At 41.2% G+C, this 15,754-nt stretch overlaps 1 protein-coding gene across 1 annotated transcript in view; it reads left to right on the top strand.

Annotated features, from left to right (window-relative positions):
• The first annotated feature begins 6,040 nt into the window (after positions 1-6,040).
• The window catches only part of RARS1 (arginyl-tRNA synthetase 1), a 29,850-nt gene continuing 20,136 nt past the window's right edge, over positions 6,041-15,754 (top strand). Inside the window, exons 1-7 of the mRNA XM_082724117.1 lie at positions 6,041-6,148; positions 7,656-7,790; positions 9,316-9,504; positions 11,066-11,174; positions 11,691-11,791; positions 12,363-12,484; positions 13,831-13,951. Coding sequence (XP_082580243.1) covers positions 6,104-6,148; positions 7,656-7,790; positions 9,316-9,504; positions 11,066-11,174; positions 11,691-11,791; positions 12,363-12,484; positions 13,831-13,951 — 822 coding nt within the window. The 5' untranslated portion in view covers positions 6,041-6,103. The remainder of the gene's footprint in view (positions 6,149-7,655; positions 7,791-9,315; positions 9,505-11,065; positions 11,175-11,690; positions 11,792-12,362; positions 12,485-13,830; positions 13,952-15,754) is intronic.

Genomic DNA, 15,754 nt, shown 5'->3' with positions numbered 1-15,754 from the left:
AAGAGGAGTTATGTCAGTCTTACGTATCTGTCTCAAAGTCTTCGGTTGTAGGTAACTTTCCTCTCCTTAATTCTTCATTTCTTTTGCAAGGAATCTCTCAGTAAAACTATTTTGCAGATTTGGAACCTTTAAGAGGCTTCTGCATGCAGTTAGTTCCCATTGTGTTTAGCTTGGGAACTCTTGCTTTCTTTCCTTTTTTTTTTTTTTTAAAGATTTATTTATTTATTTATTAAAGAGAGAGCAAGTGGGCACAAGCAGGGAGGGGTAGAGGGAGAAGCAGACTCCTTACAGAACAGGAAGCCTGATGTGGGATTCAATCCCAGAACTGCAGGGTCATGACCTGAGCGGAAGTCAGCCACTTAACCGACTGAGCCACCCAGGCACCTGGGGAAGCTCTTGCTTTCAAATGCATAGATGATCTTATCTAATTGGACGCCTCAAGTTGCTTTGCTATATAGCAAAGCTTATCATCACTTTTCTATAGCCTTTGTTATACAAAACAAGGCTCACAAACACTACACCTTAATTTAGCAGCATCCAGAAATGTTACTGTGCCTTGGCCACAAGAAGATCCTGTAGGCATCATCCCCGGTCCCCATAGAATCTGGCATGGAGGAAAAGATTGGACTTCCAAAGCCTCCTGTATTAGTTTGCTAGGGCAGCCATAACAAAGTAGTACAGACCAGGAGCTGACACACCAGAAATTTATTTCTGAGATGGATGTGTTGTTGGCAGGCAAGGTCGATTATTTCTGAGCCTTTTTTCCTTGATTTGTAAATGGCATTCTTCGTCCTGTGTCTTCACATGATGTTGGGGGTGTGTGTCCTAATCTCCTTTTATAAGGACACAGATCAGATTAGATAAGGCCCTATCTTCTTGACTTAATTTTAACCTAATTACCTCTTTTTTTAAAAAAATTTTACTTCATTTATTTGACAGATAAAGTTAGAGAGCACACGTTGGGGGGTGGGGGGATAGGGAGGTAGCAGCAGAGGGAGAGGGAGAAGAAGGCTCCCCGCTGAGCAGGGAGACAGACATGGGGCTCCATCCCAGGACCCTGAGATCATCCCCTGAGCAAAAGGCAGACACTTAACTGACTGAGCCACCCAGGTGCCCCTAATTTAATTACCTCTTCAACGACCTTCTCTACACACACAATTGTCAGCTAGCCCTCTTGCTCAACTTTAGATCCCCAACAGTTAAAACCAGAAATAGACAGGACTGCTTACCACATGCTCCAACTATAACCCATCGTGCTTATTTCTTATCACACTTTCTTGAGGTATGGACAAAGATGTTTTATAATGACCGGAACATTCCAACCACCAGGCCAGAAAAGCTCTGATAGCAAGGGAATGACTAAAAGACCACGTTCCATCCCTTTCCTGGCCCAGGATCAGGCACTGAACACATACCAACCCCCACCCATGATCACGTGCTGCTTACCTGCTCTCCTGCATACACCCCCTGAACCTCTCCCTGCCAACACGAGGCCTTCATCTTGCAAGTGGAAAGGTTGGTTGGTAAGGCTGGAGCCTGCACATCTGGATGCCAGCACCCAAAATCAATTTCTCCCTTTCTCTTTTCCAAACCGGCATCCCTTGAGTTACTGGCTTCTCTTGCAATGAGATTACCTGAGTTTTACTCAGCAACAAGTTGGGCAAACCCAACCAAGAACTGAAATGTGCTTTTGATTTGTCCCCTCCTTCAAGAGTTTCTAGGACTGAGGAATTGGCCAAGGCAGTGCTCCCGGGCCTTCCCTTTTTGTTTCCTGAGTTAGTGGCTGTGACAGATTGATAGGTAAGAGTAGAGACCACTTTTAAACAACAGGCTTGAGCAATGGAACTTGATCAAGGCGATAGGCCCCACAGGGCCCACCTGGCTGAATATAGATAGATAGGCCCATCAGGCAAACCCACCTCAAAATATCCATAGACCCTAATGGACCAATGGGCTACTTACAACCAGGCACATTTACCAAAACAGGGAAAATTCCATACATCCCCATACCTCCTCATCTGCCCCCTTTATTTCTTTTTAAGATTTTATTTATTTATTTGACAGAGAGAGACAGTGAGAGAGGGAACACAAGCAGGGGGGGTGGGAGAAGCAGGCCTCCCACTGAGCAGGGAGCCTGATGGGGAGCTCAATCCCCTGGGATCAGGTCCCAAGCCAAAGGCAGATGCATGACTGAGCCACCCAGACGCCCCTCATCTTCCACCTTCAGAAACCCCTAACGGTTCACTCTACTGTGTTGCAGCCAGTCTCTCCTTTGCTGTCCTGCCTGCAGCTCCCTTGCATATTCAATAAACTTCTCTCTCCTTTGTTCTGCCTTTGGTGAATCCTTTCTCTGCCTGCACCACCAGTCCCCACCGGATGGTTGCCCCACATTTGGGGGCTCCCATTTGATCGGGATAGACATCCCAGTAATGCAGTCACATTCTGAGGTACTAGGGTTTAGGACTTAGACATGAATTTGGGAGGAATACAATTAATCCCAAAGCACCCCTTTTGGAAAACAAAAGATTATATCCCTCCACTACCCCCATCCAAACCCTCTAATGGCTCCCATTGTGCTTAGAAAAAAATTTAAAAACCCTGCTCTGATTTATAAATTCCTATGTGCTTCCCTTTTGCCAATTTCCCCACTTGGGTCATATCCAATCCCCCTCTTTTCTATTTGCAAATAAATTTAGCTCCTGCCTCAGGTCATTTGCTTTGGATACCTCTCTGCTTAGAACCCTCCTATTCATTCAGGTAGGAAACAGTTTTTGAGCAAATCCTTATGAGAAGCACCACTCTGGGTAAAGCATCTTCCAAATTGGGAGATATATAAATATACATATATACATATATGTATACATATATGTATACATATATATATATATATAGTGTGTGTGTGTGTGTGTGTGTGTGTGTATACCTTGAGGTATAAGAAGACATTCTTAGAGGTTTGTGGATCTGGATACATTAGGGAAATCTCTCCACGGATCTTGAATTTTTGTATCCTTTTTCCTAAAATTGATTTGCCTGCAATGCAGTTACCCGACTTTTTATACTCCTCCGTCCACAAGAAGAGACAACACCTCTCCCATTGCCCTCTGTGTAACAGGAACTGAATAAGGTACACTCCAAGAATGAATTTCTCCTGAAAGCAAATCCTTGAGCACCAAGCAAAAGATCCTTTGTAAAAAGACGGCCCTTACTTCCTGCCTTATCTTGAAGGTGGAGATCTACCTGTCCATCGCTTTATCCATCCACCAACTCATCCCTCCTTCTCTACATCAATCTTTTTATCTAAGAATTTAGAAATAAGAAGGTGTCACAGGAACATATATTCACTTCTACTTGGTTTAAAATATAAAAAATAAAGATATACTTTTAAGTTAAAAAATAAGTAAATATGATTTGAATGATTTGATTTGACAAGGAGAACTGGCTTTGCCAATTAATTAAAATGGTGACATTCCAGATGGGTTAAATATGCAGCTCTACAGGTTTTCGTTCATTTGTTGCAGCTCTACAGTTTTGATGAAAATACACTGAGAAATTCTTACACAAGAAACATCTTGCAGGGAGTCCTGGGTGGCTCAGTCAGTTAAAACATCTGCCTTCAGCTCAGGACAGGATTGAGTCCCACATTGGGCTACTTGCTCAGCGGGGAGGCTGCTTCACTCTCTCCCAGCCGCTCCCCCTACTTGTGTGCTCTCGCTCTCTCTCTCTCCCTCTCTGACAAATAAATAAAATCTTAAAAAAAAGAAAGAAAGAAACATTAGGCCATGTTGGGCTGGCAGAAAGAAAGGGCTACTTAAGATGGCAAAGTCCCCACAACAAAACCTGAGCTCGGACAGGAAAACAAGGACCCAAGCAGGAATCTGAAAACCCTCCTGCCCTGGGCTCCCGTGGACCCAATGGGACCCCGACAAGCAGGTGAAATATCCAAATAAGGGAAACTTGCCAAAAGACCCCTGAACTCCCCTCGAGGCCCCTTAAAAGTCCCCTTCTCCCTGCCTTGGGCGCGACTTCTGCCACTCTGCTTTCCAGAGTCACGGAACCTCGCCCAAGGGTGTCCACCTCCTCCGGGCACAACTTTCCCGGCTCCCCTTCTCCTGAGCCTTGAAACTTCACCGGAGAGTGCCTTTAATAAATCTGCCTTGCACCCGCTTTGCCTGGTGTTGTGTTTATCTCGCTGGGAAAACTTTACAGGCCAGGAAATAGGTCATTGCCACTATTTAAAATTGTGACAGGAGCACCTGGCTGGCTTAGTCTGTAGAGCATACGACTATTTATCTCAGGGTTGTGAGTTTGAGACCCACGTTGTGTAGAGATTACTTAAAAAATAAAATCTTAGGGCCGCCTGGGTGGCTCAGTTGGTTAAGCTGCTGCCTTCGGCTCAGGTCATGATCACAGGGTCCTATGATCGAGTCCCGCATTGGGCTCCTTGCTTGGCAGGGAGCCTGCTTCTCTCTCAGCCTCTGCCTGCCACTCTGCCTGCTTGTGTGCTCTCTCTCCCTCTCTGACAAATTAAATAAATAAATAAAATCTTTAAAAAATAAAATAAAATCTTAGGGGCGCCTGGGTGGCTCAGTCAGTTGAGTGTCTGCCCTCAGTTCAGGTCATGATCCCAGGAGCCCCATGTCATCTGGCTCCCTGCTCAGCAGGGAGCCTGCTTCTCATTCTCCTTCTGCCTGCCACTCTGCCTGCTTGTGCTCTCTCTCTGTGTTAAATAAATAAATAAAATTTTCAGAAAAATAAAAATCTTAAAAAATAAAAAGTTGTGACAAGAGTTTTGGGGTTTCAACTTAAAAAAAAATCTTTGTTGGAGTATAAATTTTTAAAATTCTTTTATAAGACACAGAAACAAAAACGTTTAGAGACCGCTTCTAAGCACTGGGGCCAGAGGGAAGAGTGAAAAAAGACTATTCACATCCCGGTCCTCTCAGAACTTAAATTCCAAGTAAGGTGTTTAAAATTTTAAGTCAGATGAGAGGTCTTCCCCGACCCGTCACTCTACCTTATTATTTTTAAGAAGAAAACCACAGGGCCCAAATGGCATCACTTAGGACAAATCACCAAGCCCAGCTTAATACTTAACCTAATTGCACTTTCAGCTTCTCCCAGAGATGTAGTCTTAATTGGGCAGTTAGAAATGTTCTGGTCAAGGATGCCTAGCTGGCTCTGCCAGAGGAACAGGTGACTCTTGATGTCAGGGTTGTTGAGTTCAGTTGGATGTAGGGATTACTTAAAAAAAAAAAATTGTAAAAAAACAAGTTTTGTCTGGTCAGAACCAGTAATACCTAAGTGGTATTATCTGACACCAGATTGATATCGATCTGTCACTTGGGCCCTCTCCATCCTCCCCCCACCAAGGCAGATAACATAATCAACCTAAAGCCGTTTTGTCTCCCAAGAAAAGCGTCCGCACTCTAAATAATCCTTGTGGTTTACTAACTCTTTGTCTTATCTATAAATCCTATCTTTTTTGTAGCCCTTTAGATCTTCCCTCCAACTGCAAGATGGGAAGCAGCCTCATTCACGAATAACTTAATAAAGCCGATTAAATCTTCAGATGTACTTGACTTTGGTCTTTCAACACTTGCCTGGCAATTAAAACTACCTGAGAGTGTTTACTTCTTTTGTCTAGCATATCTCGCGAGGCCCTTGTCTGTCTTGTTTCGAGGTCGTGTTCTAGTGCCTAGAAGAGCGTCTGCCACGTATACATACACAGTAAATGCCAGTTGAGTAAATGAATGAATTTTGTTAATTGTGTGATCATTTCACAGAGGGGCCGACTGAAGCCCTTGAGAGACAGAAGCGCTAGGTAAGTGTCTTTGTCCAGGTTAGACCAAGCACAGGGCATCTCTTGGCCGATTCCCCTCACTTTCTCTGCCCCTCCCCCACCATTAGAGTCCAAAGGGAGCGGGCAACATTTCCCCGGGGTGCGGTTCTCTCCGCAGTGTCGCCGGGATCCCGCCAGGTGGCAGCAGAGGTGGCGGCACACAGTTGACAAGAGCGGGCGGCGCGGGAAGGAAAGTTTCCGCTTCCGGAAGGGGCCGCTCGTTTCCGCTTCCGGACACTTGAAGTGTGAGTCGCTGACGGGAGGATGGAAGGTTTAGTGTCTCAGTGCTCCGCGAGGCTGTTGCAGCAGGTAGGGTCACATGGGACCAGTGAAAAGCCTGGGAGAGGAAGGACTAGGATCTGCCTCCCGCCCGAGCTGCAATGGGACAGCTTCAGGGAGCCCAGGGACCGTCCTGGTCCCCCCAGGCGCGGGTAGCGTTGTCCAGAGATCCGGGCCTGTGCTACCTCGGAAGCGAACACCCTCCCAGGGATGCCCCTCCGGGGTTGGAGGGGAAGAACCCATCCTCACAAGGCCCATGAGACAGTGATCTTCAGCCTTCCAAACCAGCATGCCCGCTGTAGAGGTCCTCGCCCTCCTAGAGCCCCCCAGATCAGGGTCTTCGGTACGCTGGAGCTTGGCGTGTTCAGTACAGGCTTTCTCCACTGTGGTCCTCCTTCCTCGCACACACACGTGCTCTCTCGGGATGCGGGGGTCGGGCAGAGAGGGAGGTGGGATAAGAGCAGGAGCCCTGGGTCCTGGGTCGCCGCTCAGCCGTCCTCTCCACTGATACTGAGCAAGAGGAATGGAACAAGCCCACACAGTGGTTCATTTGCCCCCCACTGTCCATATTCCTGGGGGAAGAACAGTCACAGCTTATACAAGTGAAAATGGGACATTTCCATTATCTTTTATGCTCAGGTAGGGAGGAGTAATAAGAAAGTGGTTTAAGTACTTGTATCAAGGGAACTGGTTTATATTAAACCAGCAATCACGACAAACAAGTGGGTCAAGTAAAATGGCAAGTTCTTCTTGGTTTGGAGCCATATATTCTTTGTCAGGGTGGGGCTATAAGTACCTTCATCGGGTTGTGGTAAAGAATCATAGAGATAGTTTCTGGAAAAGGTTTAGCGCTGTATGTGGAATATATATAAATATATATATGTATATGTATATATATATGCTGATTTATGGCAGCCTGTTCTTGCGGTAACTATCTGCTGTAAACGTTCTCAAATTTCAAGTGAGGAATCTCCTCCTTAGCAATTCTTTTTATGTTGGAGACTATTTTCTTAAGAATTGGCATGTTTTTAGTTTTCGATATTAGAGTGAAATACTTGGTCTAGGACCTGAGACAATGGAAAGTAAGGGGAAAATTGGGAAGTCATTTTGTCTAAGAAAGGGCAAAAGGCACTTGAGGTATATTCAATGTGACAAAAGGCATTTCCTTTTTAAAACAGCCCCAAATTCTAAGATTTGGTAGTTGTGTCAGGCTGGTCGCTTTTGAACTTAGCTGGTACTCTCACTGAAGCAGACTGGTTTACTAAGACCAGAGAAACAGGATACATTATGTGCTTGATACCTCTCCTGCAACATACACACTTAATTCTTTCATACAAAAGAATAATATGCTGATGTAATCAAAAGCCTCCAGGAGGAAAAATCACGGCTTATCAAAGGGAAGTTCCTTCGTTCCCATCACCTCTGCCATGCCCTGTTGGAGAGAGGAAAAGAATAGGTTTATGGTACCATTCCCATTACAGAAGTCATCAGTCATAAGTGGACTATGGACTGAACAAAGTGCCTTTTTCCTTCTTAGGAAAAAGAGATTAAGTCTCTGACTGCTGAAATTGATCGGTTAAAAAATTGTGGCTGTTTAGAAGCTTCTCCAAATTTGGAGCAGTTGCGAGAAGAAAATCTAAAATTAAAGTATCGACTGAATATCCTTCGAAAGGTAAGTACGCCAGGTTGTTCTTCCTTCTGTAATTTGAATTACTGTATCTTTTACAAAACTTGTGTTATCCAAGATTCAGAAAGTATACTCAGGAACATGGAGACATGAAGAAAGAAACCCTATCTTTTCCCCTGTCTTAGGCTACTTAGGATTGAGTTGTTGGTTCAAGTAATGGAGAAGTTGGTATAGCCTTGTCCTTCCAGGGCCCCTTGAAATGTTTGATCATGCTAAATAATCTGACCAGCGTGAAGTAGGCTTCAAATAAGGTCGAGACATTTCTTTTACTAGTTTATGCCAGTCCCTTTTTTAAAAAGACCACTTTTGAATTTTAAGTAAATTACCTCTTTCAAAAGAAGATATTATAGAATATACTCACAGTCCTCTTCCCTAAGTTGGTTATTTTATCATTTTATATTTTATGGTGTCATATTTGGTTTTTTTCACTTAGTAGTTCAGAATTTTTTCCCCACAAATCTTGTGCTTTATTTGTTATTTAATAACCTTAAAATCTAACAGTGTTCATCAGTTTTTTAAAAAAACTGAGCTTGATTTAGTGGAGGTTTTAATGTCTTGGTCTGCCTTTCAAGTCTTCTGATGACACATCCTGGAGGATGACCTCACCCCCATAATTGTTCTGCAGTGTGTGTAGACTACTTTCAGCCAGGCTGCACTGGCATTAAATTCTTTCCAAAGCTGACTCCATTTATCCAGACTCTGCCCACCCCACTCCCATGCAGTCTTTTTATCACCTTGTTGGGATCTCTTCTGTTTGAAATAACTTTGTCTTTGAGTCTTTTAAAATAACATTTCTTTTTCATGAAGTCTTCCCCCAGATACCTCACTTTTCTGATTACCTCATTTATTCTGCACTCATTGGTATTCATTTCTGTATTTATTTTAATTCACAAGTATTGTAATTATTTTAATTCAGAAGTATTATTAGATGTCTCTTGTGTGGTAGAAGGTATGAGGAAAAACACAGAAAATAAGTACAGTTTGTTATTATTTTAAGATTTTAAGTAGTCTCTACACCAGCATGGGGCTCAGACTTACAACCAAGATCAAGAGTCCCATGTGCTACTGACTGAGCCAGCCAGGTGCCCCAAGTACAGTGTATTCTAATACACGTTTCCGTAATGCATAATAGCTTTAATGTGTACACTTAACACATTATACACAGAATACTGTCAGTTTCGTGGGGGGGGGGTGCGGTTCATGGGTTCTTTCACAGATACTTTGCCCTATTGAAAAACAGTAGCTAAACACAAGGTGCACAAACAACATAAAACAAGTCATAAATGAATAAAATACTGTGTGGGACACCCATTCATTCACTCTACTTCTTTCGCTGGGTCACTTTCGTCACACACTCTGACTTATAACCACTTACTGGATGGCTGTCCTATTACGTTTGTCCCAGATATGAGCATTGCACAATGTATGTTAATTTTTCTCAAGACATTTAAAGGTTTCTCAAAATTTGGGAATATTTAATATTTTGTTGATATTTTCATTTTTTCCTTAGAGTCTTCAAGCAGAAAGAACCAGACCAACTAAAAATATGATTAACATCAATAGCCGACTGCAAGAAGTCTTTGGTTGTGCCATTAAGGCTGCATATCCAGATTTGGAAAATCCTCCTCTGATAGTGACACCAAGTCAACAGCCCAAGTTTGGGGACTATCAGTGTAATAGTGCTATGGGTATCTCTCAGGTGATTGTATTATTTTAAAGCATTCTTGGTGATTTGATTTTCTTGAACATTAATCATCATCATTACTTTTTTTTTACATCATAAATAGTAGCAAACTATTTTCCACAGTTCTGAAAAATTCAAGGAAGGGGGAAGTATGTTCTTAATTTTAAAACACAAGTTTGAATATTCAAATTTTATGTGTATATTTTATATGTATTTTCAGTATTTAAGGGTGGTAGTTGATACTCTCAGTACTTCTCTCCTGTTGTGTCCAGGATTGCTTGGTGTTACTAATGAGTATTGGAAAGTGAGAGATTACAGGTTAGCCATTGACCACCCAGTGTTGCCATTACATATGTGATGCAACTGTGGTATCTGAGGTGGGCCTATGTATTTCATTTTTTGTTAGAGGAATACCTGCTCCTTTTTTTAAATAAGAACCATTTTGAGTTACATTTTTTTTTAAAGATTTTATTTATTTGACAGAGAGAGACACAGCGAGAGAGGAAACACAAGCAGAGGGAGTGGAAGAAGGAGAAACAGGCTTCCTGCTGAGCAGGGAGCCTGTTGTGAGGCTGAGCAGAAGACAGATTCTTAATTGGCTAAGCCAACAACATTCCCACATTTTTTTTAGATTTTATTTATTTATTTGACAGACAAAGATCACGAGGCAGGCAGAGAGAGGAGGAAGCCGGGTCCCTGCTGAGCAGAGAGCCTGATGCAGGACTCAATCCCAGGATCCTTGGATCATGACCTGAGCCGAAGGCAGAGGCTTTAACCCACTGAGCCACCCGGGCACCCCCATTCCCACATTTTTAGATTTTTATTTAATTATTCAAGAGAGAGGGAGCCAGGGGAGGGAGAGGGACAAGCAGACTCCGTGCTCACTGAGCGTGAAGCCTAACACTCAACCAACTGAGCCACCCAGGTGCCCCAGAATTCTCGAGTTTTAATAGCTGCATTGTATAATAGGTTTTTGGTTAAGGTATAAGGGTACTATTTTTGTTACCCAAGCCTGAATATTGCACACTTTGATGATTTGAAAATTCCAGATGTGAATATCCTGTTCACCAGCATCATAACTAAAGATTTTATTTTTTTGTTGTTTTTTTTTTTTAAGATTTTATTTATTCATTTGAGAGAGAGAGTAGCAGAGAGAACACAAGCATATGGAGAGGGGGAGAAAGAAGCAGACTCGCTGCTGAACTGGGAGCCTGACTTGGGGCTCAATCTAAGGATCTAGAGATCATGATCTGGAGATCATGACCCGAGCTGAAGGCAGATGCTTAACCATCTGAGCCACCCAGGCGCCCCATAACTAAAGATTTTAAATCTTCATAAAAGAGTTCTAGATAATGTATAGATTTTTTTTGTTTTGTTTTGTATTTTGAATTCCTCTTGGCACTGTTGATGCTTGCTGCTCTAATCTGTCCATCTACAAGGTCATTGGACTTCTCTGCTTCTGCTTCTGCCTCTTGGTGGGTCTTAATGGCAGATGCAGTTCATGCTTTATCAGTTGTGTATTTTCGAGTAACTTGCTGGACTCTTGTGTAATGAATCATTTTACATTGTGTTATAGATCCTCAAAACCAAGGAACAGAAAGTTAATCCAAGAGAAATTGCCGAAAACATTACCAAACACCTCCCAGACAATGAGTGTATTGAAAAAGTTGAAATTGCCGGCCCTGGTATGACAGCGTTACCCTTCTTAAGTAGTCGTATTGATGTTGGGTCCTTTTTGAAATAAAAAAGAACCATATAATATATAAGTGTAGGTTTAAACTGGTATACCAAACAAGGTGGTGAAATACCTTGGATTGAGAGTTAACAGAGCTGATGTTTTAGTCTAGTCTGAGCTGCCTAATTGTGGATGAGTTATTTCACCTCCCTGTGACTGAGTTTTTCTTTAGCAAAAAGGTGATAATTGCAGATAAGTCTGTTTTAAAAGGGCCACCAACAAATCATATACTGAGAGTGAAGGGGCCCACGATTAAGTAGGAAGCTTCAAGAGAGTGGTAATATTTGAAATAGATACTGAAAGAAGAAGTTAACAAGAGGGCCTCAGGTGGTGTTGGAGTCTTTGTTTTGCCAGAGCCATATCAGCACTCTGGAGCCAGCATAATTGAAATTTAGTCTCTGGAAGTGAGCAGTCTTCTAAAATCGGAAACTATCTGACTTCTTTTCTCTCTTTTACTGTTCATTAGGTTTTATAAATGTTCACTTAAGAAAGGACTTTGTGTCGCAACAGTTGACCAATCTCCTGGTGAATGGGGTTAAACTCCCTGCCCTTGGTGAGAATAAAAAGGTATATGCACAGTTTGCAATGATATATTAACACCTTAGAACTGTATGACAAGGCCTGGGAGGGAACCGTTGGTCACTTTTTATATTGAGATTTAATTATTAATATTCGAGATTATGAATATAACTGGAATAGCCTTTTGCCTGGGTCTTGATTGTATGTGGCTTTTCTTTCCACTTTATTCCACAAGCCATTTGAAGCAGTCTGCTGATATTTATGAGGTTTGGCTGAAACATAAACATAAAGTTTGTATAAACAATTTTGATTCTTTTTCAATTTATGGGCAAGTAGATTCACCAGAAATCTAACACAGTTGAATTACAACTGTAACCTGTTATCTAAGTCTGAGTTTATTTTTAAATGTTATTAATGAATGTTAGCAGAATAAAATGTCTACACCTCTTTAAAAACTTTTTTTAATTGAAGGTATTAACATAACATGCAAATTTAAGATTTACCAGATGTTACTTTGATACATTTATATATTGTGACATAATTGGCCTTAGTACCTATATTCATCACATTAAATAAAGTACAATATTGTCTAAAAAACTTTTTCCTCTTCCTGTCTCAGGTTGTAGTTGACTTCTCCTCTCCCAACATAGCTAAGGAAATGCATGTAGGCCATCTCAGGTCAACTATCATAGGAGAGAGCATGTGCCGCCTCTTTGAATTTGCAGGATATGATGTGCTAAGGTATGTGCTCTTGCCTTTAGAAATTTCTTTAGAAAATGGAAAAAGTTGTTTGAGAAAGAATCTTTGACTAATCAGTGATTTGTAAGTATGGTTCTGCTTCTGATCACCCAGTGGGCTTTTTAAATGAATTATGTCCTGGGCTTCTCTGAACTGATACCTTTTAGACTGTCTGTGGGTCAACCAAGGAAAAATTACCCCATTCATTCCACAAGTACTTTTTTTTTTTTTAATATTTTATTTATTTATTTGACAGACAGAGATCACAAGTAGGCAGAGAGGCAGGTAGAAAGTGAGAGGGGGAAGCAGGCTCACTGCTGAGCAGAGAGCCCAATGTGGGGCTCGATCCCAGGACCCTGGGATCATGACCTGAGCTAAAGGAAGAGGCTTTAACCCACTCAGCCACCCAGGCACCCCCACAAGTACATTTTGAGTGCTTCCTGTATCCATGGGGTTATATTCTATTAGGGGGAAGGTAGGCAAGAAAGAGATTATGCTGGGCCTGTAGGTCATGGCAGGAAATTGGAGTTTTATTCTTAAGTGTGAGGGGAAGCTATTGGAGAGTCCTAATTAGGAGGAGCAGTGTAATCTGATTAAAGATTAGTCTGGCTTCTGTGAAGAAACTAGGCAAAGAAGGCAGAACTGTAAGTTAGACAGCTCTTGTAATAGTCCAGTTAAGAGATGATCTGATGGTTTGAAATTAGTTAAAAACAGTAAAGGGTGTAAAGTGGTTGGATTGACACATTTTGAAGAATTTTGTCCACTGATGTTAGTTTTTAAATCACACTAAGATAATTGGTTGAAAGTTAAAATTTTCATAAAGTTGTGATGATCAACATTAGTTTACCTGCCTATGTCTCAGTTATCTATACAATAAACAAATCACAGTCCACTGATAGGAACTTCATTGACTACAAATCCTGGAGGCCTGTTATGTGCAGACTGTCAGTGGGTATACATTTAAAAAAAATTTTTTTTTTTAAGATGTAATTTATTTATTTGTGTGTGAGAGAGAGAGGAACAGCGAGCACAAGCAGGGGGAGGGCCAGAGGGAGAACCAGACTGCTGGCCAACGTCAGACTCAATCACAGGACTCTGGGATCATGACCTGAGCAGATACTTAACTGAGCCACCCAGGCACTGCAGTGGGTAAACATTTCTAAATGTACAGATGCTGTCCTTGCCTCTCCTGGAGCTTGCAGACCAGTTGAGGAGATGGCTGAATAAACAAGATGTTATTTGAACATGATGTGCTGGCACTTCAATGTTAGTGGTTCATAATGGAATATAGTTTGTCTAATTTAAGCATGTTTGTCATTTAAATGGTTTTTTCTTTTGATTGGCATTAGATTAAACCATGTAGGAGACTGGGGGACCCAGTTTGGCATGCTCATCGCTCACCTGCAAGATAAATTTCCAGATTACCTAACAGTTTCACCTCCAATTGGGGATCTTCAGGCCTTTTATAAGGTTAGAAACCGTTTATTGTTACAGTATTTGTGTGTCTACCATTCATAATAATTATTAGTTTTCTTTAGGGAGTTCACAATGTATTTGAAGCTACCGTGGGGTTAAAACTAAACTCTCTGCCCTTTCACACAGCATTTTTGCATTTTTAATTAGTGCATGTTAAAAGTTGAACTCTACCATGTTACCCATTAGTAAGTGAATTTTTAGGAGTTTGTTGATCAAAAGATTTTAGTATTTAAAATTTTTTTTGATGTTCTTTTTTATATGAGTTGAAAATGTTATGTGTAAGAATAGTTTTTAAAAGACAAAGGTACTATATTTTAAATTAAGCACTGTCAACTTTCCCTATGTGACATCCATATACAAATCTTTATTACATGGTTTGTGATTATAATATAATTTTTGTATTGTGTTATATTTCATTATCAACTTTCATGTTACTGTATGGTTTGACTGCACATTGTTTTTTTGGATTGGTGTACTGAAGTTCATACTAATCCCTATTTGTCCCCCCCTCAAATTTTTGGAGTGCATTTATCCATTCAGTAAACAACTTTGTACATACAAGTTTTTCTGTTCTTAAAATTATTTCCTTTTGATGGACAACTTCCCAAGAATAGGATTACAGTATTAAAAAGTAAACATTTGTGTGGGTTTTTTTCTTGTTTTGGGGGGTTTGTCTTGTATTTTCTTTTTTTTTTTTTTTAAGATTATTTATTTATTTATTTGACAGAGAGAGAGATCACAAGTAGGCAGAGAGGCAGGCAGAGAGAGAGAGGAGGAAGCAGGCTCCCTGCCGAGCAGAGAGCCCGATGTGGGACTTGATCCCAGGACCCTGAGATCATGACCCGAGCCGAAGGCAGCGGCTTAACCCACTGAGCCACCCAGGCGCCCCTGTCTTGTATTTTCTAATGAAAAAATTGAAAACAATGTGTTGACTAATGTGGGGCTATCAATTATGTAACTAATGTTATAATCTATTGGAGTTCTGTGTTCTGAATATAATAAGGTAGATCTGTTTGCTAGAAAGGGTTTATGATACATTACTAAATTTAAAAAGCAGTAAAAGAAAAGCCATATATTCCAGATTTGTTAAAACACATAGGTATGTTTTTGCAAAGAAATGTCTAGAATTAATGTGCAAAATGTAATCCATGGTTAGGTTGGGGTAGGATTAACTATATATTTTTTCCTTTTTTGCAGTAAGCATGTGTTATTTTCAGAATAGATAGAACCAATGAAAGCTGTTTTATTTTTAATTACAAAAAATTAATTATCCATCCAGGACCATATCTAGAATGGAAGATGAAGCACAGAAAATTCAACCCTTTCTGTTAGTTATTCTTTATATACTCTTAAGCCATTGGAGTGGAGAAGGTTTTTGTGCATTGGAAAAGTGGAGGTAGCACTGTGGTGAAAATTTGTATTTTCAATAAAATGATTTCAGGGGACGCCTGGGTGGCTCAGTTGGTTAAGCGGCTGCCTTCGGCTCAGGTCATGATCCCAGCGTCCTGGGATCGAGTCCCACATCGGGCTCCTTGCTCCGCAGGGAGCCTGCTTCTCCCTCTGACTCTTCCTTCCACTCTGTCTGCCTGTGCTTGCTCTCATTCACTCTCTCTCTCTCTCTGACAAATAAATAAATAAATAATCTTTAAAAAAAAGAAAAAAAAAAAAGAAAATGATTTCAGAAGAAGTCATAGGATTCTTTGGCACATTGATTCGTAACTATTGTTGACTATTGTGATAAAGCACCTGTTCTCTTTTTTGTACTGGTGTTGTAAATTTTCACTTTCCTCACTTTTG

Source organism: Mustela nivalis (assembly GCF_964662115.1).
Source record: "Mustela nivalis genome assembly, chromosome: 3".
Taxonomy (NCBI): domain Eukaryota; kingdom Metazoa; phylum Chordata; class Mammalia; order Carnivora; family Mustelidae; genus Mustela; species Mustela nivalis.
This window is presented reverse-complemented; position numbering and strand designations above follow the sequence as displayed.